Here is a 19923-nt window from a genome sequence, read left to right on the forward strand (position 1 = left end):
GTATTTTGGACTTTTTGAGAACGCAAATATATCCCGTTCTGTCGTGGTTGGTTCAATTATTCTTGTTGCCCAGCTTGATGTTGTTGTTGTTCATGTTTGTTTGTTTATTTATTTTGAATTACTACGTTACGGTAGGATCTATTGGCATTGACTTTTGCTTTTGCCTTGAATGATTCTTCACAGAAGATCCGCTTTCTTGTTGAGTCGTCTTTTACTGGTCTTACGAGTAAGTCTTTTTAAGTTAATACTTCATGTTAACCTCAAATTTTGTCTGACATTAGTGACCCTGTGCAGGTTAGTCCAATGACTATGTCCAAGGAAGCCTGCAGTATGGCTGATAAATTCCCCTCCAGCATTCGTGACTTCGGATACGTGTTTAACAGCGGTATGGCTTCTGTTTATTGAGACTTTACAGAGATCGTATGCTTTCTCACTCAGAGGAAACAGGCATCAACTGATTATCGTTGTCAATGAATGGTTTCAATTGTTTCCGTTTCATTTACAGAAGGAAAGTTACGCAAAATAGATCCTGCAACAGGTGAAGCTGGCAGTGAGCCGTTTGAATTCAATGTAAGCTCTGATCCGGCATACAACCAGAAGCGTTATGAAGCTCTTGGAGAGGTAAGATAAACAATAGTTTTTCTTTCTTCATGCTTGATTGATTGTGATTTTACACGTCAAGAAACAACATTTATTTCAGCTCATTACACCATATGTTTATCAACTTTTGAGTGATGATGTGGGCCTGAAGAAACTTCCAGTTCCCGACAGTCAGGACCCTTCAACATTCATTTTTGCCACTGAGGATGCCCTCTCCAATCCTGACAAGCTTATGGTACTCATTCATGGAAGCGGTGTTGTGAGGGCCGGCCAGTGGGCACGGAGGTATCCTAATTTGACTTCCTAATTCCTGATATTCATTAAATGCTAGTCTATTTCAAAAGCTTAATATTAACTAATTTTCTTTCAGCCTTATCATTAATGACTGTCTTGATTCTGGAACTCAAATTCCATACATTCAGCGAGCTATAGCGCAGGGATATGGAGTACTTGTTTTGAATACTAATGACAACAAGCGTACCATTAATGGGAAAGTTGTTACTATCAAGGTTCGCATCGTTTTGTTTCAGATGAGGAAAGGTGTCTAATTGGTTAATTCATTTTTTTGATTGATAGTTTTATGCCTACAAATAGCTGTTGTTCTCATTTTACAGGGTAGCAGTGACCCATTAGAACATGCAAATTGGGTTTGGGAAAATTATGTAACTAAGGCAAAGGCTAAAAAGATAGCTGTTGTAGCGCATAGTTTCGGTGGTGTTTGTGCTGTGGAATTGGTCAGTATTACAGTTGGTGACATTTCTTGAAACTCAATGGAATGATTGACTAAAGAGATTTGTTTTGGGGGGCCCTTTTTTAGGCTAGTGCTTATTTTGACGATTTTAAATCTAGAGTATTTGCTGTTGCGCTTACTGATTCAGTGCATCAAATGAGAGGGCAAAGGTTGAAAACTGAAGTAAAGGAGTATCTCTATTCAGTTGGTCGAAACTGGGTCTCAAGTGGATTACCTTTGGACAAAGTAGTAGAGGATTACAAGAAGTCTGATATTATTTCAGTTTCTGCAGGTAAGCAATTCTCATTTTATCCTTTCTTTATATCCTGTCTACACATTTTTTACAAGTTTATTTTTTCTTTCATTTTTATTTAGGTCACAGGAAACATGAAATGACATCTTGGTCCTGCATAGAATCTCTCTTCAAGTTTCTACAAAATAACTATGAACCTGTTAGTTAAGGAAATTTTTTCAATGAGCTTGGTCAAAATAAAAATGTTGTCCTTCTCCTCTTATTTAGTGGATCGTTAGTACAGTCAAACGCAACATACTTTACTCACAGGACAAGGCAGTACCCTAAAGCCAGAAATACAGCTTCCTTTGTTGGTTGTCAGTCACTGTTTGTTGTCTTTACGTACAAAAAGCCAATGAATAAATGTGCCTGAAAAATATTTTCTTCTTTTCATCATTTATCAAACAGAGCTTTGAACGTATGTAATAAACATAAGTCACAATTTAAAGAGCGGCACGGATTCGCAGTCAGAGAGCCGTCTGCGTTTGAAAAGTCCCGCCTTGGGAGAATGTCAGAGAGTAAACAATTGAACAGCGCACGCCGCCAGGGACGTAAACAGGCAGACCAGTTGAAATTTTCTCGGAATGAGTTTTTAGTGGAAACTGCGTAATACTCCGCCTGCAAAATGTCTGAAGGTGCAGGGGGAGATGGAAACCCTTTGTCGAACGGTTCCTTCTCGGGAGCCAAATCTAAGAGGAGTGTAGATAGTGACGACAATGACAATGATGAATGTGCCAACCAACCTGACTTGGGGTTAGGAAGTCAACCCCAGACAAGCAAGAGAACCACAAACGAGTGTCAATCAGGTAATTTTATTAACAGCGCTATCTGTCAATTAAATTTAAATACAGTGTCAAATTTCAAGCGGCATGCTTTTTTTTCTCATGTCAACCTGAACACTTTGGGAGTTGATAGTAACCTTGACCAATGCCTTGTTTTGTCTCTGTTGTCACCTTTATTTTCCTTACACCTCTGGTTTCTAAACTACTTCTACTCGCCACATTTCAGGTCCCAGTGAGGCGCCCCGGAGAGAAGAGAACCCGTTCTCATTTAAACATTTTCTGAGTAGAGAAAATGCCAATGGTCAAGGTGCTGCACATAGTACAGGTGCCAAACCCAAGGTTTTCACCAGCCCTACAGTGCCTCACCCTCCCGACTTAGAATATAACCGAAGTGCTCCAACAAGAAATTTTGCTACCAATCCAGACTTGGCCTCTGCTTTACCAGATTTTGTACAAGATCATTTGGTGGTTGAGCAATGTTTTCTCCGAGATGCTGCTTCTTCGGCGCTCTCTGTTGACTTAGATAATCTACCAGACTTTGCTGTAACGCAAGACTCTGCCAGTAACACTTCTGGGAACTCAAGGTCACGCCAAACTAGTTACAATAATTATAGCAGAAGAAGGGAAAGAAACCAGCACAATGGAATGGAAGGCATTCCCCTTGACTTACCCAGTGTGTCAAGCCCCCCATCTGTTGTGGAAATGGCTGGTGCTGCAGGTGGCTTGCCATTTGACCTTCCGCTGGTTCGGGATGCCAACGGTGTGAATGCGACTGGAAGCAGTAGCCCCTCCGGAAGTCCCAACCAACCCTCAGTTTCAAAAAGTCTTCCCGACTTCCTGTCTGATGGACCGATTAGAGGAGGCCATCTTCCGCCTGCAGATGTAACAGCTGAAGCCAGTGGAGTTTCTCAAAATCATGTTGCTGAGGACATGGTAGGTTTAGATTAAGTTAGGCTGCCATAGGTTCATTTTGTTTTACCAAATTTGTACTTACTGACTTGTTTTTTCAGTACCAAACTGAGAATGAAAGACTGAGAGCTGAGGTTGATGTTTTAAGGGGTCAGAACACTGAACTTTCTCGAAGGTTAGTAACTTTTATTCTTATTATTGAGTTTTCCTTTCATGTATTCACAGAATCTATAGATGGTCGGTTTCTGTTTTCTCAGGGTGCACTCCTTACAATCAGAAGTGAGAACTCTGAGAGCCAAAGAGCATGAAGATACGGTTACAATGGAGAAAGCGATTGAGCAGGCGGAGGAAAATATACAAAGAACTGTGGTCAGTATTTTTTCATTTTGTACTGTTGGCAAAGTTTCCTTACACATTGTGCAGTAGTAATTATAGATTTAAATATTTCATTGCACAGAAAAGAGCTGTTAATGCAGAGAATATGGTTTCAAAGCTGAAAGCTGACCTGAAACAGATGCAGGTAGGTATTGGATGGATATTTATAGAAATCATGTATCTGGTTAGATTATTTGTTTTCTAACACCTTTGAGCATTGCAGTCTGAATTGAGAAGAGCTCAGCAGGATTACTGGGAACTTAGAGGACGTGAAGGTGGTTCGAGCAGTGGGGCTTGTGGTGGTGTTGGAGTTTCGGGCTCCTCAACCCCCTCCAGTTCCATTGAGCAGCAAGTTCAAATGCAGAGATTCGCTCAGGAGCTGAAAGCAGCTGCATCTACAGCAGAAACGTCTCTTCGGTAAGGCATTAAATTTATCTCGTCTTTAATTTTTCTAGGTCACATTATTTACTTTAAATTCAACTTTGTACTCAGTTTCCTATGTAATACTACTGGGACATTTCTGTTTTGTTTTGCAGACAATTACTATCAGGTGTTGACAATCTTCGTCTCTTAGCATCAACCATGGAAACTGTTAATAGAGTGGAGGATCGGACCAGAGATTATGTATCTGATTCAGATGAGGCTACAGGACCTACTCTCTGAATTTAAAGCACCTTTTCGCCAGGAGAGTTGAAGATCTGATGCGTAGAGTCCTATAATGTAACCGGTGGTATTCAATTATTAAACTCTTTATTTTATTTTCAAGGTCTTTACTTGAAGAAAATTTTATATTTGTATTTTGATATGTTTACCTGACAAGGGTCTGCTTTCTCACAAGTCTTATTTCTAATAAGCATATGTAGCAAAGCTTTGATGATGGATTGTGAAAGGGTGTATTACTTGAATTCGTCTATATTCATTCATTATCCTGATGTCATCATGACTCCTGCCTCGTGTTTTTGAGGTTTTTACCCCAGGTACAATTGGGTTATTTCAATATATCTTGAGCTGAGTACCAGAGAATGTCAGTGTCTTCTCACTGTGCAGTATTGCACATGTAGCATTTATTTAACTTAAATCTTTTATTAACTTCTCTAGTCTATGTGTTCTCAATGTAATATGGAGCCATGATAAAAATAATGAATCTGAAAGCACTTTTATGTCAATTATAGCTATGGATATGCCTTAAAACGTTATGAGCACCTCTGGGTTAGTTATTGTTTAGGAGCAGACAAGTGGTTCATTTTACCAATAGGCTTTGAGGAGAGGAAAGAGTGACGTTTTCTTTTGTAAAAACTGCCATCAGAAGGCGAGGGTGTTAAGTCAAGACGAACATTTTGAGAGTTCAGTATTGCCAGAGAAGTAGTAAAAAAGGTCAAAATCCTAAAGATGATTTGTGATGGAAGCATCTTTGCCTCTCTCCCAAGCAATCGCTTACTACATCTGTTGAATCATTACCTACTTTTCTGGCAACACTGAAGGTTATAGACATTTTATCTAAAAAAAATATTTTTCTACTCTTACAATAAAAAGGGCCTTAATTTACTCTTGACCAACTTTTGGGGAAAGGAAATGGCACCTTACCCTAAGTTTTTGAGCCAAGATTTTATGTAGAAATCCTGTTTAAACTAGTGCCTAACCCTCTGTAATCTTGTGTTACAAATGACTTCCTATTATCCTTTTTCTTTTCTGGACTTCTGGTGCACACTTATAGATAAATATGTTATATTAACTGATGAGAAGATTCCCCCTACAATCAAAGTGTCAAGCTTATGCATGTGTCAAGTAAATATGATAATTTTGTCAAAGCAGTGGGGTCTGATGAAGTTTGACACCACTCCGGAATATTAATGATGTTGGCTGTGATCTGTTGCAAATGTGATCTATGTATTTGTGCTTTGCATCACTTTTTTGTTTTAAGTAGAGCAATAAAATTACGCAAACAATATTTGTACTTATTATTTTTTCTGGCACATATTGTTCTTGTTGATGAAGTTCAGTAACCGAGCCACAATTTATGAAATACCTTAATTGTGGTTTGCAAAGAGAGAGAACTAATAGTAACACTACAGCAATTCACACAAAAATTCATCAAATATTCTCTTTCTGGATGGCACAATATGATTGCTTTGATGAAAGCAGGACACAGAGAGCTTTAGTGCAAAAGCCCTCTTACTGAGGAAATTTTACATTCAGTTCTCAGAACACTAGCAGAGAACAACCGCTAATGTGAGCCTAATATAACAGAAAAAAAAATCACATACACTTGCTTTAAAGTAAAAATATCACAGGAAAAAAAACCCTTACAATGAAAATAAAAAGTCTTATACGTATATAGATGCCAAACTGAAACTTTGTATCAACTGGGTGATGAATGAAATCTCTTAAGTCGCCTCACAAACACATAAAGGGGGATTTAAAACTAACTTAAATACATGACTTGTGCACCAGACAAAAAAAAAAAGATCGTTCTTAAGTGCATGAATACATAAAAGTAAATAACACTTAGTAGACATCATAACAGTTCAGTTCTACTCATGGATAAAATTACGTACAATAACAAAATAAGTTAAAAATGATAATCTGTGAACCAGTACTAATTTATTTCTAAATTAAATATTTGTTACAGCATATTACTCTTTTGGCCTGATGGAAGACATCAGATCATTTCATGAAAATGTTTTTGATTGCCTTAAGATGTCTTATTGGCTAAGGCTGATTCAAACTCTGCCATTAATTCTTTCAAGTCCTCCTCACATGTTTGCGTCTCAATGTGAGAGGCTTCCTGCGACCAGCAGCACTGATTGTCAATTGCAGATGAGCAGGTGCTAAAAGCACTACTTGATATTGCTGTTTGAGTCTCGGCTGAAACAAGAATGGACTCCGACACTTCATCACTGTACAGAGGCCATGCAGTTTGGGTTTCAATGTCCGCAAAATCTAGACCCGAAAATAGAGAATCTTCAGGCGTTTGAGTCCACATATTGGTGTACAACAAAGAATCTAAATCTGCCAAATCATCAGTTGTTTGAGTCTCTGTGGTTGTGCGCATGGTATACACACCCTGAGCTTCTTCATCAGAAGGATGTCTTGGAAAAAGATGATTTAGATTTTGATCTGACTGAGTAATATTACAAGCAGTGAGGTTTCCGTTAGGGATCTCATCCAATGAATTTATTACATTCGCTGGGTGAGGAGCAGCATCAAAATGAGAGGTACCATTGACAACATTATCAAAACTGTCAGAATTATCTTCAAAGAGGCTCTGAAGATTGCTGGTTGAACAAAGGCTGCCATCTTGACCAAATAGGTCCAAGTTCAAGTCATTATGCAAGTTGTTGCCTTGAGTGAAATTCTCTGATTGAAGTACAGATACATCAGGGACAGGACCTGTCTGAGTGCTTGAAGTGTTTTTGTCACCAACCCACAAGTCTGGAAGACCAACATCTTTTTTCAAACAAAACGGAGAACAGGGCGATAAGGACATTGCATCAAGACCTTGCTCTAAAACTGGTTCGTTGAACTTTGCTGCAACCTTAAGGCATTTCCTTCCGCCAGTTTGAGTTCCTGAATTGCTCCTCCTCTTCCGTACTGTCATCGGTAAAAGTTCTGTTGTTTCTCTCTCAGGCAATAAGATGTTGGCGTCAGCCATTGCTTTCTTGAGAATATAATCACCCATTGTTTGAGTTTCTGCTGTTTTCTTTGGGTAAAGGCTCTTTGTAACACTGCCTGTTTGAGTGTGAGCAGAAGCTCTTCGTTTTAATGTCTTGTCCAAAGCCTTGTTTGGACTGGTCTTCTTACGCTTTAAGTCTACTGGATCAGTTTGCATACTTTTATCCTCCACCACAAGAGTGCACCCTGTTGATAGGTCAGATAAAGTAGATGCTGTCAAGACATTGACAGCAACACTGGCTCCAATTTGGTCAGGTACAAATTTGGGTAAAATGTAAACTGGCTGCATCATATCTAGGCTGAAGCAATGTGCATCTTTTTTTAGTACAGAATCTGTTACTTCCCCTTTGGATCGTCTGGAAGAAATTTGAAAAAATGTCAAAAGTAGAAGCAACATATAATCTTTTGGGTGTCACCACTTACAAGAGATCAAACTTACTTGTTCCCAGATTTGAATTTGTCATCGAAAGTGTGCTGCTTTCTTTTAGAGTGTGTCAGTAAGGCTTCGTATGAACTGTAGGAGTTTCCGCACGAACAGGTAAACTTTATACCACATACCTGAAGATGATACCTAAGTAATTCTTGAGTTGCAAAAGCCTTACTACAAGACTCACAGTTAAACCTCTTTTCACTGTGGACTTTGAGGTAGTGCTAAAAAAAAAAGTTTAATTAATGTGACATTTTATCCCGGGATCTAGAAAGAACAAAGATCAGCAAAAACAATTGTTTACCTGCTTCAAATATTTCATTTGAGTAAAATGTCGATTTGCATTAACATGATAAACACATTTCTCCTCAGGGCAAAAGTATCGCACTGTGACACTGGTGTCTCGTTTCGCTAGACAGGAGTTTCGATGATGCTTTGTGAGGTGCATGTTTAAAGCTGAGGAAGCTTTGAATGTTTTACCACATCCTTCTTCAGGGCAAAGTATATTACTGTTAACAACGCAGAGTTCAGATGCCAGTGGGCAGACATCCATACAAGCCATCTAAAACAAACAAAAAGAAATTTATCACAAATTGTGGTGAGCTGAGTGAATTCCGCCAGCAGAACAATAAGTGAATATAAAGGGCATTGAAAGTTATCAACAAATACAGAAAACCAGAAAATAAGCTTAAACTTTCATGTTGTAAAGTCTCGTTTGGGCGAGTAGGGTTAACGTACACGAACACTTTAGGAACTGAGAGGCACGAGGATGTAAAGAAAGGGACGCAGCATGCAAATGATGACATGTGGGACATTTAATTAAATTTCAACAGTAAAAGAAAAATGTGCAAACCTTTGCAGTCTAAATAAGGATGGAGTAGTGTGAAGTGTTCACACTCGTCAGGTCGGGTAAGTGTGTCCTGTTGATGTTTAAGCGAGGTAATGGCTAATTTTAACTGTTATGAAGCCCATGTAAGTTATAAGTCTTGTCATTGCAACCCCTCTGGTTTGATAGCAGGAAAAACTTCTACATTTTCAGCACGACTGGTGTGGTGACCATAGCAACCATGCACCATGTACCACCTGACCCAAAATCCATAATACCTCAAAGAAATTTTATATTTTGCGCTATATTTTCTTGAAAATAGTATGGCATGAAATATAAAATTGAAGGTCGGCGACGAGAATGTCTCTTTATGCATTAGTACTTATAGGAACCCTACTAATTTGCTAAAGAGGATTCCCTACGAATTTTGTTTGTGTATGTTGGCTAATTTTACTTTCAAAAGCTTGCCGCTAGAAGTCGCACCTTTCGCACCTGCTGCAACTTAGATCATAGGGTGGCCTATCCCCAGATTTCAAGCATGTATCTTTTTACGAGGGTGACGCAGAATTTTCAAACGAGCAAAATAGCTCGCTTAGCGTCGTTTTCCCCTCTGAAAAAGCCTGTTTACTGCCGCCGTGACGTGAAGCCCTGGCCGCGCCGCGGCCTCGCGTCCCTCAGCCAAGAATGAATGCGGCGGGGCGGCGGGAGTGGGAGAAATGAAAGAGTGAGAAAGATTCAATGGACGGCAAGGCAAAACAAGCCGAGCAAGCAACACGCAGCCGACGCGAGCGCGAGCGGACCGAGCTGAGCTGAGTCGAGCTGTGGCGACGCGACGGGAAGGCGAGGCAGCGTTCGTGCGGCGCTGCGCCGAGTCAGTGCAATTTCCAGTGTGCCGTCGTTGTCGATGTCTGCAGGGGAGCATTCTCTGCTCGCGTCCTTCCCCGTGCAGTCCCTGCAGTCCCCTTGGGGCCCTTCGCGTCCAGAGAGTCCAGGGCGCTGCAGTTGGCCCGAGAGGAGCAGCCCTGAAGCCCCAGTGCCACGGAACAGTGCCTGAAAATGATGTTGGAGTCTCGGCCGGAGCAGGTTTTTGTGGCAACCGGCTGCCGCTGCCTACCCTGCCAGGCCCCGGCCCAGGCCCCGGCCCCTGTAAGGCCAGCGGGGCCGCTGCTGAAGCTGCTGGCATAGCACTGTGCTGACATGTCAGCTTCGTGTCGCTGGACTTTCGTCGCGTTTTGCCCTCCGACCGGCCTTGCTAGCCTCGCCGGCTGTGCCGCGTGTGATGTGTGTGAGCCAGTGTGTGTGAGTGTGTGTCTCAAGTGAAACCATGTCCATTGCACTAATGCGATCAGAATGCAGGAAGTTCGCACCCAACATCTTCAACAAGAGCAAGTGCACCAACTGCTTCAGGCAGAAGGAGGAACATAGCGCCGAAGCTCTGGAAAGCAACAGGGTGAGTCTTAGTTCCGTAGTTTAAGGCAGCAGTGCGATGGGTCCAATGTTGTGCTGCAGATATGCACAGGGAACACGTCAGGTTGTCCCAAAAGAATCGGTTGATTTTACAGAGCCCTGGCCGATGTAAAGGCCCAGTGGCCAGCCCGTGTTCAAGACAAGCCTTAAAGTAATGGACCTTCCGTGGGCTTTCCACGAGCCACAGTATGTCGTTGGCTCATAGGCATTTGACCGACTAGTCAAATGGGGCACCTGCCGAGGCGGGCCTGAAGGGCCCAGACGGAAGGATTGACTGGGCGGGGGCCCTCAGGCAAGCCCTCTTGTCCTTTGGACACGGTGTCATTCCTCTCCGAGCCCCTCTCCCAGCTGATGCTCTGTGATGCTGCCCCGTCCGGAAGACCGGGGGCCCAGCCGCAAACGCTCCACCGCAAACGGACCCTATTTTGGGCAGCCTATTGCCGAGTGGATGACCGCCATGACCGCGGACGAAAAGAACTCATTCTAGTTCTGAGGATGGGCGACGGATGAGTCGGAGGGGTCCTCGAGAAGGTCCTCAGCGAGGTCCTCAGCCTGAGGCCGCCTTAGGCGCTGTCAAGCAGCATCGGAATGTCCAGGCGATGCCCAGGGGGGCTGTAAAGCGACACGTCCCGTGCACTCCGTGCCAGCAGAGGCGTTTATTCGCCGCTCTCTCTCGCACTCATACGTGACTTCCTATGAGCACGAGAGAGACAGAGCGCGGTAGATGATGACAGGCTGCTTACGGCCGCCCCCCGGGGCCCCGGCGGCCCCGTCTGGACCGCGCGCCTACCTGCGCCGAGCCTGAAGGCGGCAGGAGGCTGCAGGTGCATGGGATGATGCAGGCTGTGGGATTAGTCCCTCCCTCCCATTCTATCACGCCGGGCAATGCCGGGCAGTGCCGGGTGATGATGATTCGACGTTTCATCGAGACGACAACAAGGAGCGGCGCGCATTACAGCGGAGTGCATGCAAGCGCGGCAAGCCCCCGCGCACCAGCGCGCTGAAGCGGGTATATCGACCCAAGTCACCACGCCACCCTCACGACGCCTACACTGCGAGCGAAGCAGCGAAGCCCAGAAAGGCAGGGGCCTGCTTAGGTTGACTCCCCTCATCAGTACAGTCCACCGACAGGCCTCGCGTCGAAGTGGGCTACTATCCATCGGAACCATCACGCGCCTGCTTCGAGTCCCAAATGCAAGGACACTGAGAGTGCCTCGCGTTTTCTGGCCCTTGCTCCACTTGCCCATCGTTTCCCCGATTGCCCACCGACCGGCCGGCCTGTTTGCACCAGGGGCGTGTTTTGACTTCTGCTGCGCCGACCTGAGTGAGTCCACACGGCCTTGTTGACTCGCGATACCACTGCCGGCAGTTCCCACGGCCCGAGGGCCCGACGGCCCGAAGAAAGCCCGAAGAAAGCCCGAAGAGGGCCATAAGTGGCCCTACGCAAGCCAAGAGGCGTGACACAGTGGACCATAGAAGACCGACTGGAGACGGCCAAAATTCTCGACGCGTTTTGAGCCCCAGAGTCGCTAAATGGGCCTCGAATCGATCGCGTGACCCCACCAATGGATAGCTCTTCAAACAAGGAATCTATTGATAGGGTCACACGTCCGGTTCGTCTCTGCGACCCTGGAGCTCAAAACGCGTCTAGAATTTTGACCGCCTCCACAAGTCTTCTGGCAAATCCCCTGTGCGATCCGGGCCGTGCATCTGCTCAAGCTTGCGCTAGCGGGGAGCGAGGATCATTTTGAAACGCCGTGATTGGTTCGGTGGCAACGAGGCGGTCGTTACCTGGGCGCTAAACGGCCGAAGGACACTTATATGGTCACTGATTGGAGGCGAGGTGTGACGGCGTGGCGTAGGCTCGCTCCTGTTTGGCGAGCAGGAGAAACGAACTCGACAAAAACTAGAAATGAGACCCGACCGAGTTTTGTAATTGGGCACCATTATGATTATTTAAAAAGACAAAAAACAAGAGGAACAGCAGTATAACGTAATATTAAAAACATTGGCGCGAGATTATTTGGATTCGTGCCTGATGCATGATGCAGCTCGGAGAGGGGCGATGGAGAGGATGTGGTGGGCAGCTCATTGGAGGAGGCGGGAGCAGGTGTGTGAGTGTGTCTGTGCGTGTGTGTGCGCGCGCGATCGGTTCACACTGGAACATATCGTTTTGATTAAAAATTCTCATGACGGAAATTATCGGCCGATTACCTTCTGAAAGTGGCGCAAAATCTTGAAATTCGAACCGCCTGCAGGTTGAGGAGGTTGAGGGGGGGGGCCCCGTGGAAATGAAATCTCCCAATGCGAGGATTTGTCATCTCCGCACGGTAAAAACGGTACCTGGTTTTCCCAGGAGCCCTATGGCGAAGACATAGGCGATTTCCAGGAGGTTCCTGGGAAAACCAGGAACCGTTTTCACCGTGTGCGACGTTGCTTGAAATACGTCCCGCAAGTCAAGGTCCGCTGAGCGCGGCCAAAGTCCCAAAGGCCATTACACTAAAACGAAATGGGCCAAGTATGGCGATATTTTGCTTTCTACTTTATTTTTTGTGGGGGGCGTCGGCAAGCTGGTGGGCAAGCTGGCCGGTTCCATTGAGAAGGCGGGGCCCGGCCCTCTGGCCTTCCTGGCCTTCGCGGGCCCAGAGGGGCCCAGAGGGGCCCAGAGGGGCCCAGCCCGCTGCAGCGCAGGGCTGGGCTGGCTGGGCAGGCCGCGCTGCGCTATGCCGATGCCTGGCGACGCCCCCCCCCCCCTTTCCCACCTCAGGACCAAGTCAATGGTCCCCGTGACGCAAGGGACGCAGCGCTGCTATTTTTGGTGGGTCCGCGCGGGGCGTGCCGCGGGGCGTCGCGGGGCCTGGCGGGGTCCCCTGCCCCCTCCCCCTCCTCCGGCCCCTCCTGTATCGAGCTATGCCCTCCCGCCCCCCGCGCCCCTTCCTCCTAGCCGTACCTACGGAGCTTAATAATTCGTTGTGACATAACCCGACCTCACTTTGCAGAGACAACCGGGCGGGGGACGCGGGGGACGCCCTGTCGTCGTGGGGCCCTTCGACTTCCTAGTGCATCAGCCGCGGGCGCGTCGTGGTGTGCCCCTTTGGGGCCTTTGCTCGTGGAACTCGTGCCCCGCTGCCCCGCTAACGCCGTGGGCGGAGGGCCGTCCACGGGGATCGCACAGTGGGCCAGAAGACCGGTGGAGCGGCCAAAATTCTAGACGCGTTTTGAGCTCGAGAGAGTCGCTAATGATGACTCGAATAGAACGTGTGACCCCACGAATGGATTGCTCTCCGAAAGAGGAATCCATTGGTGGGGTCACACGGTCGGTTGGTGTCCCATTTAGAGACTCTGGACTCGAATTTTGGCCGCTCCACCGGTCTTCTGGCCCACTGTGGATCGGTTCCCGTTGACGAACGTTTTGCGCCGGGCAGTCTATTGAGCAAGGTTTTCATTTCGCCGTTATGCCGGAGGATTGACGTCTTGGATTGCAAAGTACTAGGTGACTTTAGTGAGCTATCAAAGACACAGTCAAAATCCCTTTCGGCACGGACTGTGTACCAGGGAGTAGCGAACGCGATCCGAAATTTTGCAAACGCCCCCAAAAAGGGAATAGAAAACCCGAAAGAAAAGCGCACAAAAATGAAACGAGTCGAGCGTGTACCTACACTGTGCTGGGGGCGACCTGAATGAGAAACACGGCATTTTACAAAGTCGCTTCCCTGTATGCGGCGCAGCGCGCGCAGCGCCGGGCCGGGCCGCGTTTGTTACGAAAGGAACGCGTCATACGTGGCGTGGCACGGCGTGGCGTGGCACGGCGCGGCGCGGCTGCAACAGCATGCAGCCAGCAATTTCTCATACCCCGGCATTTGACGCAGAGGCTCCAGGCCGTCCGGGCAGGCTGAGGCAGGCGAGGCAGGCGAGCGTCCCCGCCGGGCCTGCAGGCTGCAGCAGGCCGCGCTAGAAGGTGCATTCCCGGAGGGTCGCAAGTGATGAAGTCAATAAGGCGTGACGCTGGAAAAATGGTGTGCGTGTTTGCGCGTGTGTGTGTGTGTGTGTGTGCGTGTGTGTGCGTCGTGTATGCATGCATGCATGCATGTGAGCCATGGATGCTGCGTACACGGAAAAAACCGAGGGGTGGCCGACTCCAGAAATTTCTGTACGAGGAACATGTTCCGGACGGAACATGTTGGAACATGTTCCAATTTTGGGAACATTTCGGAACATCTCGGAATAGAGGGAACATCGGAAACATCAGGAACATCGGGGAACATATGGAATTATCTGGAAATATGTCGGAACATTTGGGAACATTCGGGAACATCAAGGAGCATCAAGGAACATCTGGGAACATCTGAGAATATTAAGGGAACATCTCCAGAGTACCTCCATTGCTGTCGAATGCAATGCAAAGAATAGATTCTACTTGATATCGCTATCGAATTCTGTCTTCTAAGCCAAACTGCAAATCTGAGTGTCGGATAGTCTGACCACACCTAAAGTCGAACCTGGGTCCATACTTCTTCGATTGATTCAAAATGGACCGGTTGACCTTGCCCTGTTTCCAAAAACACCCCTTCCTTTGCTATTCTAGCTTTGTAAGGGGATCCTACACTGAAAAACCAAACGTGGTCCAGACCGCACCACTGGTGTGGTCAGATGGGTGCCATTTTGACCGCATCAGTTGGTGTGGTCTAGACCACGTTTGGCCACGTTTGGTGCGGTTTAGACCACATTTGACCACGTTTGGTGTGGTCTAGACCACACCAACTGATGTGGTCAAAGGCATCCATTTGACCACACCAGTTTTTCAGTGACTGAGTAGATCGGACCGCGGTAATTCCCCCCTTCCCCCTTTTACGTACGTACGCGCGCGCGCAAACACACACACACACACACACACCATGCACTCTCATTACAAGTAGGTGACATCACGTTGAAACGAACGTGACAAAATGTGGCATTGTCACATTCGTTTGGACAAGGTAATTTTTGGCCGATTCACATCCAAACGAATGTGACTCAATGCTCATACGACCGTGACATAGTTTCAACCGGATGTCTCGCACTACGAATGAGAGTGTGCATCCGACCATCCTGACACGGGACAGGCTAAAAAAGATATAATAAACCAGAGGAACACAAGGAACATTTTGGAACATTTGGGAACATTTGGGAACATTTTGGAACATTTGGGAACATCGAGGAATACTGGGAACATGAGAACATTGGGAACATCAGGGAACATTTTTCGGAACATTTGACCGATGTACGAGGAACATCGAAGTCGGCCACCCCTCGGAAAAAACGGTTCCTGGTTTTCCCAGGAACCCCCTGGAAATCGCCTATGTCTTCGCCATAGGGCTCCTGGGAAAACCAGGTACCGTGTTTACCGTGTAGAAGATCGCTGTCACACTGCTCACAAAAAAAAGTCTGGTCAAATGGGCTGAATTTACATCCTTATCTTAAGATTTGGCCTGTGAATCACTTTAAGGTAGTTTAGGCGTTAAGAGCATTGTCATGAGAAATTGCTGAAATTTTTCCTATGAATTCTTTGAAGCTTTCTTAGCAAAAGATGTCCTACAAAAAATTTTGGTTCATGGGCTAATTTTTGAGCAAATCATACTTAAAGTTCGCGTTTTTGCATGGCGCCTTACGGGCGATCGTGGCTGCAACCCTCAAAGCAGGTTGTGCGGGTTGCATCCACGATCGCCCCTAAGGCGCCATGCAAAAACGCGAACTTTAAGTATGATTTGCTCAAAAATTAGCCCATGAACCAAAATTTTTTGTAGGACATCTTTTGCTCAGAAAGCTTCAAAGAATTCATAGGAAAAAAATTCAGCAATTTCTCATGACAATGCTCTTAACGCCTATACTACTTTAAAAAGAAAATTGTTTGACGTAACGTTGGTTTTGACAGTGTGCGAGTATAATGCCAAGCCTTTTCTGGTGAAAGATTTTTTTTCCCCCGTCCCGGCGCGGCTCAGCAGCGTACGTTATTCGTGTCCGATGGTGTTCTAATCTCTTGAAATTTGTGGCATTTTATACACTCTGGCTGTGGCAGCAGGCTAGGAGGTTGGGCGAGCTCGGCGGCGCCCAAACAGAAGCGGCCTCGATGATGCATTCGCCGGGCCGTGGTTCGAGCCCGCCCCATCGGCAGGGCCGATTAAGTGTGACAAACGGCGACTTAATATTCGCCGCAGTCCAGTGGACTTCCCTTGGACTCCCAGTGGCGTGCCGCGCCGTGGCTTCGAAATTAATTCCATACACATTGCCTGGGCAGTGGAGCGTCGCTAGACGGCCGGGACGGTCTAGACCTCGGCCCAGACGGTCGGGAGGGTCTCCATGGAGACTCCAGTGTGGGACTCAAGCGCGTTGCCCCGGCTAATCGAAGGCGCCCGATTGGAACTGGGACGCTCGGCAACCCTCGGGAACCCTCGGCAGACGGGGAGACTTGGATGCACGAGGTAGCCTCACCGCCTGCTAGCTCTCGGGGCGTTGCCACCACCACACCAAAAAAATAAATAAAATGTTTTTTTTTTTAGTTTTTTTTTTTGAAAGGTCCTTTTTGCTTTCTTTTAGGCTTTCCCTTAATGTTTCGTGTGAGATGACCAACCGAAAGAAATGAATGAGATGCCCCTCCTTAAGAGAGAGAGGGGAAATCGAGAAATCGATTGCGGAGGACGGTTTCGCCGCGAGTGCGCGCAAGTGCACTTGGAACAAGTTCCATTAAGTAAGAGACGGGCGTGCAGCACCACACAGTGTGTTTGCAAGGTGTGAGGCGCCCGGCGGGGCGTGGCGCGCCGCTGTATCTGCGCGGTGTATCAGCCTCAAGGCCGCGCAGCCATCGCTGTTGTGTGTGTGTGTGTGTGTGTGTGTGTGTGTGTGTGTCGGCGAGAGTGTGTGGGTGTGTGCTTCCCCGTTCGACACTCCCTTCACTGCCACGGCACTGCCACGGCACTGCCACGGCACTGCCACGGCACTGCCATTCACCCGGCGTGCGGCGGCGTGCGGCGGCGTGCAGGAGAAGGTGGTCACGTGGCACGGCGGCGCGCAAACTCGCACCGCTATGCTTCCGCACTTTCAGCGCGCCTTTCAAAATGTGTAACTAGCCGCAACTTTCAAGCAATAGCAAAAAGTAAAAAATACGGAACAGTTTACCGAGCCACGCGCGCGGAGAAAAGGGTAGTGGTAGGAGGGAACTGGCGGAGGACGAGACGGGAGAAAATTTGGGTCGTAAAACGGTTTGAGCGGGGAGGACTTGGCTGGCTACTTGGCGTCGTGGGCGCGGCGTGCCACGCCACTGCAAGGCACTGGTGCGGCGCCGCGGTATGGGTGCCAAAGGCCCGAAGGGATGGGTGGTTATGGCACGCACGTGCGCACGTCGCGAAGCCCTCTCTGCACGCATCGGCCACCGCGCCCCGCCCCGCCCCGCCCCGCCCCGCCCCGCCCGCCCCGCCCCGCCCCGCCCGCCCCGCCCCGCCCCGCCCCGCCCCGACCGCCACGTCGTTTGCAGTGCACGCGGATCGCGGATATCTCGCGCCAAACGCAGTTACAAACAATTTTTCATTTTATTTTTTCCGAGACCGCACATTCGAACTCACTGTACAGAACGACTCGCGGTGCACACAAAATAATTGTGCATAAACATAAAGTGTCGAGCGAGTCGGCGGCGTGGCGGGTCGCGAAGGGCCGACGTGGCGGAGAGAGAGAGAGAGAGAGAGAGAGAGAGAGAGAGAGAGAGAGAGAGAGAGAGAGAGAGAGAGAGAGAGAGAGAGAGGGGCAGGCAGGCAGGACGTGCACGGAGACACACGAGGTGCAATGACAGGCCCACGAGCCCCGAATGCAGCGTCACGGCTTGTATTACATCCCGGGCGCCGCCTGTGCCTGGGCTCAGCGCGCTCGCGGGGCGGGGCGTGGCGGGGCGGGGCCGTTCAAATTTTTATTTAAATGGGCATTGTTGTCGCAAGGAGCGGCCGGCCGGGTCGCCATTGTGTTGGCGGGAGTATACTTTTTGGGGCGACTTTTGAGCCTTGCCGCGCTGCAGCCCTGCACTCGAGATTGCCCGTCCTTTTCCGGCCCTTTCTCGCGACGGAGAGGCTTATTTCTGGCGCTTTTCCGTTTCGGGTTTTCGGGCCTTCGGTCTTTCTGGGGCCTTCGGGTCGGGCCGGGTCGTTTGGTGGCCCGCTGGCCCGGCCGGCCTGCACCGCGCCCTGCACCGCGCCCGGGTTCATTGCTATTCCAAGGGCCGTGCCGCACTGAACTGGTCGAGGGGGCTTCGGCAAGGCATCGCCGAGGCATCGCCAAGGCATCGCCAAGGCATCGCCAAGGCATCGCCAAGGCATCGCCAAGGCATCGCCAAGGCATCGCCAAGGCATCGCCAAGGCATCGCCGAGGCATCGCCAAGGCATCGCCAAGGCATCGCCAAGGCATCGCCAAGGCATCGCCAAGGCATCGCCAAGGCATCGCCAAGGCTTAGGCCCGTAGGCCGTGGGGGCCACGCAGGGCCACGCCGGACCACGCTGCATTCTCGGAAGCACCGCGACTGGAATGCGAATGCGCGTGCGAGAGTGTGTGTGCGTACGTGCGTGTGTGTGTGTGTGTGTGCCGGGCCTTCATTTGCATGTCAACGAGCACTTCCTCCTGCGTGTTAGTGGCGCGCATTTTGACGTGTTGTTTGACACCGCGATGCATGTCGAACGCGAGGCCGGTAGCCCTGTCTCTGCCTGTCTCTCTCGCGCCGGGCTAGCCGGGCTTTGCTAGCCGGGCTATGCTAGCCGGGCTATGCGAGCCAGCGTCCAGCGAGACAGGTGGCCGAAATATTGAGACCGGACTGCCGCCGCCGGGATTCGAACCCGGGCCGGCGCGCGTGAGGGACGTGAGGGACGTGAGCGCAATACGCGTCGGTGTGCCACTGACCCGCGCCTCGCCCACTGCGCTATCGCATGGCAGGGTGCCTATCGATGTATCGACTATCGATGTATCGAATCGATCCCCGCCGCCCAAATCAAACGTAACTCTGCAACAGCGAGGGAAAGGGCGTCATGGCAGCGCCACTGCAAAATGGAAAACCTCTTGCTGGCCGCGATGCCGTTATTGACAGTTCGCGCTGCGTGTGCTCGCTGCGCGCGTTGGCAGTGTGTTTGCTGAGTGGTCTGACGGTAGTCGCGCGGCGTTTCGATCAGTCGCTGCACTTTTTGAACAAGCCCAGCTGTTTGTCTGGCCGACTGGCCGAGGCGGGCGGGGCGGGGCGCGGAGCAGGCCAAGGCCCCGCCAGGGCCCCGCCAGGGCCCCGCCATGGCCCCGCCACAACAACACGGCGACACGGCGCGCAGTTCTATACGGTGCCTTCCGCCACTCCTCGATGATCCCTGACGACGTCCAGGCGTCCCGGCGTCCGTCCCGGCGTCCCGGCGTCCCGGCCTAGCGGGACCGTTGCCAGCACACTGCCAACAGAGCGGCGGCGGCGGCCTGCGGAGTGATTCCGAACACTCGTCGGAGAGAGAGGGAGAGAGAGACGTTGCCTTTCCCCGCCGAACTCACGCAGATTGGTCGGACGGACGGATGGCACATTGTTTCACGCAGTGCGACGTCCTCTCCCTTTTTTTTGCAGTGTGTGGAATGAGTCGGTAGCGAGGCGGCATGCGGCTCGGCTCCGCAGTGCTACGCGCTGCTACGCAGGCGTGCGCTAACGCCTTGTACAAACTTCCGAAAGCTGGCCAAGTTTGGCGCCGTTTCTCTGCCGCGGTTCGATGTCTCGCTTCGATGTCTCGCTCCTCTTCCCGGCCACCCAGCGGGCCTGGTCTGCCAGCCGCGCGAAAAACGTTGCGTGGTGCGGCGGCACGGTGGCGC

At 49.1% G+C, this 19923-nt stretch overlaps 4 protein-coding genes across 4 annotated transcripts in view; 3 read left to right on the forward strand and 1 right to left on the reverse strand.

Annotated features, from left to right (window-relative positions):
• The first annotated feature begins 4 nt into the window (after positions 1 to 4).
• Positions 5 to 1845, forward strand: LOC117644360 (FAM172 family protein homolog CG10038). Its single transcript, XM_034383739.1, has 8 exons — positions 5 to 226; positions 295 to 385; positions 506 to 621; positions 701 to 885; positions 971 to 1109; positions 1215 to 1334; positions 1418 to 1622; positions 1706 to 1845. The coding sequence occupies exons 1-8, from the start codon at positions 170 to 172 to the stop codon at positions 1789 to 1791; spliced, it is 999 nt and encodes a 332-aa protein (XP_034239630.1). The 5' UTR covers positions 5 to 169; the 3' UTR covers positions 1792 to 1845.
• Positions 1846 to 2132: 287 nt separating this feature from the next.
• On the forward strand, positions 2133 to 5636 carry LOC117644358 (endosome-associated-trafficking regulator 1). Its single transcript, XM_034383736.1, has 7 exons — positions 2133 to 2428; positions 2631 to 3337; positions 3415 to 3488; positions 3571 to 3682; positions 3771 to 3833; positions 3912 to 4105; positions 4225 to 5636. The coding sequence occupies exons 1-7, from the start codon at positions 2248 to 2250 to the stop codon at positions 4349 to 4351; spliced, it is 1458 nt and encodes a 485-aa protein (XP_034239627.1). The 5' UTR covers positions 2133 to 2247; the 3' UTR covers positions 4352 to 5636.
• On the reverse strand, positions 5623 to 9013 carry LOC117644357. Its single transcript, XM_034383735.1, has 4 exons — positions 8641 to 9013; positions 8092 to 8349; positions 7800 to 8011; positions 5623 to 7716 (listed from the first exon to the last, which is right to left on the reverse strand). Exons 2-4 carry the CDS (start codon positions 8347 to 8349, stop codon positions 6381 to 6383), a joined length of 1806 nt encoding a protein of 601 aa, XP_034239626.1. The 5' UTR covers positions 8641 to 9013; the 3' UTR covers positions 5623 to 6380.
• A 360-nt stretch (positions 9014 to 9373) lies between these two features.
• LOC117645422 (protein outspread) overlaps positions 9374 to 19923 on the forward strand; it is a 71585-nt gene continuing 61035 nt past the window's right edge. The window contains exon 1 of the mRNA XM_034385616.1: positions 9374 to 10063. Coding sequence (XP_034241507.1) covers positions 9938 to 10063 — 126 coding nt within the window. The 5' untranslated portion in view covers positions 9374 to 9937. The remainder of the gene's footprint in view (positions 10064 to 19923) is intronic.

This window comes from Thrips palmi, unplaced genomic scaffold (assembly GCF_012932325.1).
Source record: "Thrips palmi isolate BJ-2018 unplaced genomic scaffold, TpBJ-2018v1 HiC_scaffold_18, whole genome shotgun sequence".
Lineage (NCBI taxonomy): Eukaryota > Metazoa > Arthropoda > Insecta > Thysanoptera > Thripidae > Thrips > Thrips palmi.

Bases quoted from the DNA above. Each gene is read 5' to 3' on its own strand.
- LOC117644360 (XM_034383739.1), top strand. From the start codon at position 170: ATGATTCTTCACAGAAGATCCGCTTTCTTGTTGAGTCGTCTTTTACTG. The intron at 886-970 runs GTATCCTAATTT...ATTTTCTTTCAG, and splicing joins GCCGGCCAGTGGGCACGGAG to CCTTATCATTAATGACTGTC. The intron at 1,110-1,214 runs GTTCGCATCGTT...CTCATTTTACAG, and splicing joins GGAAAGTTGTTACTATCAAG to GGTAGCAGTGACCCATTAGA.
- LOC117644358 (XM_034383736.1), top strand. From the start codon at position 2,248: ATGTCTGAAGGTGCAGGGGGAGATGGAAACCCTTTGTCGAACGGTTCC. The intron at 3,338-3,414 runs GTAGGTTTAGAT...TTGTTTTTTCAG, and splicing joins ATCATGTTGCTGAGGACATG to TACCAAACTGAGAATGAAAG. The intron at 4,106-4,224 runs GTAAGGCATTAA...TTTGTTTTGCAG, and splicing joins ACAGCAGAAACGTCTCTTCG to ACAATTACTATCAGGTGTTG.
- LOC117644357 (XM_034383735.1), bottom strand. From the start codon at position 8,349: ATGGCTTGTATGGATGTCTGCCCACTGGCATCTGAACTCTGCGTTGTT. The intron at 8,012-8,091 runs GTAAACAATTGT...TTTTTTTTTTAG, and splicing joins AAATGAAATATTTGAAGCAG to CACTACCTCAAAGTCCACAG. The intron at 7,717-7,799 runs GTAAGTTTGATC...AATTTCTTCCAG, and splicing joins AAATTCAAATCTGGGAACAA to ACGATCCAAAGGGGAAGTAA.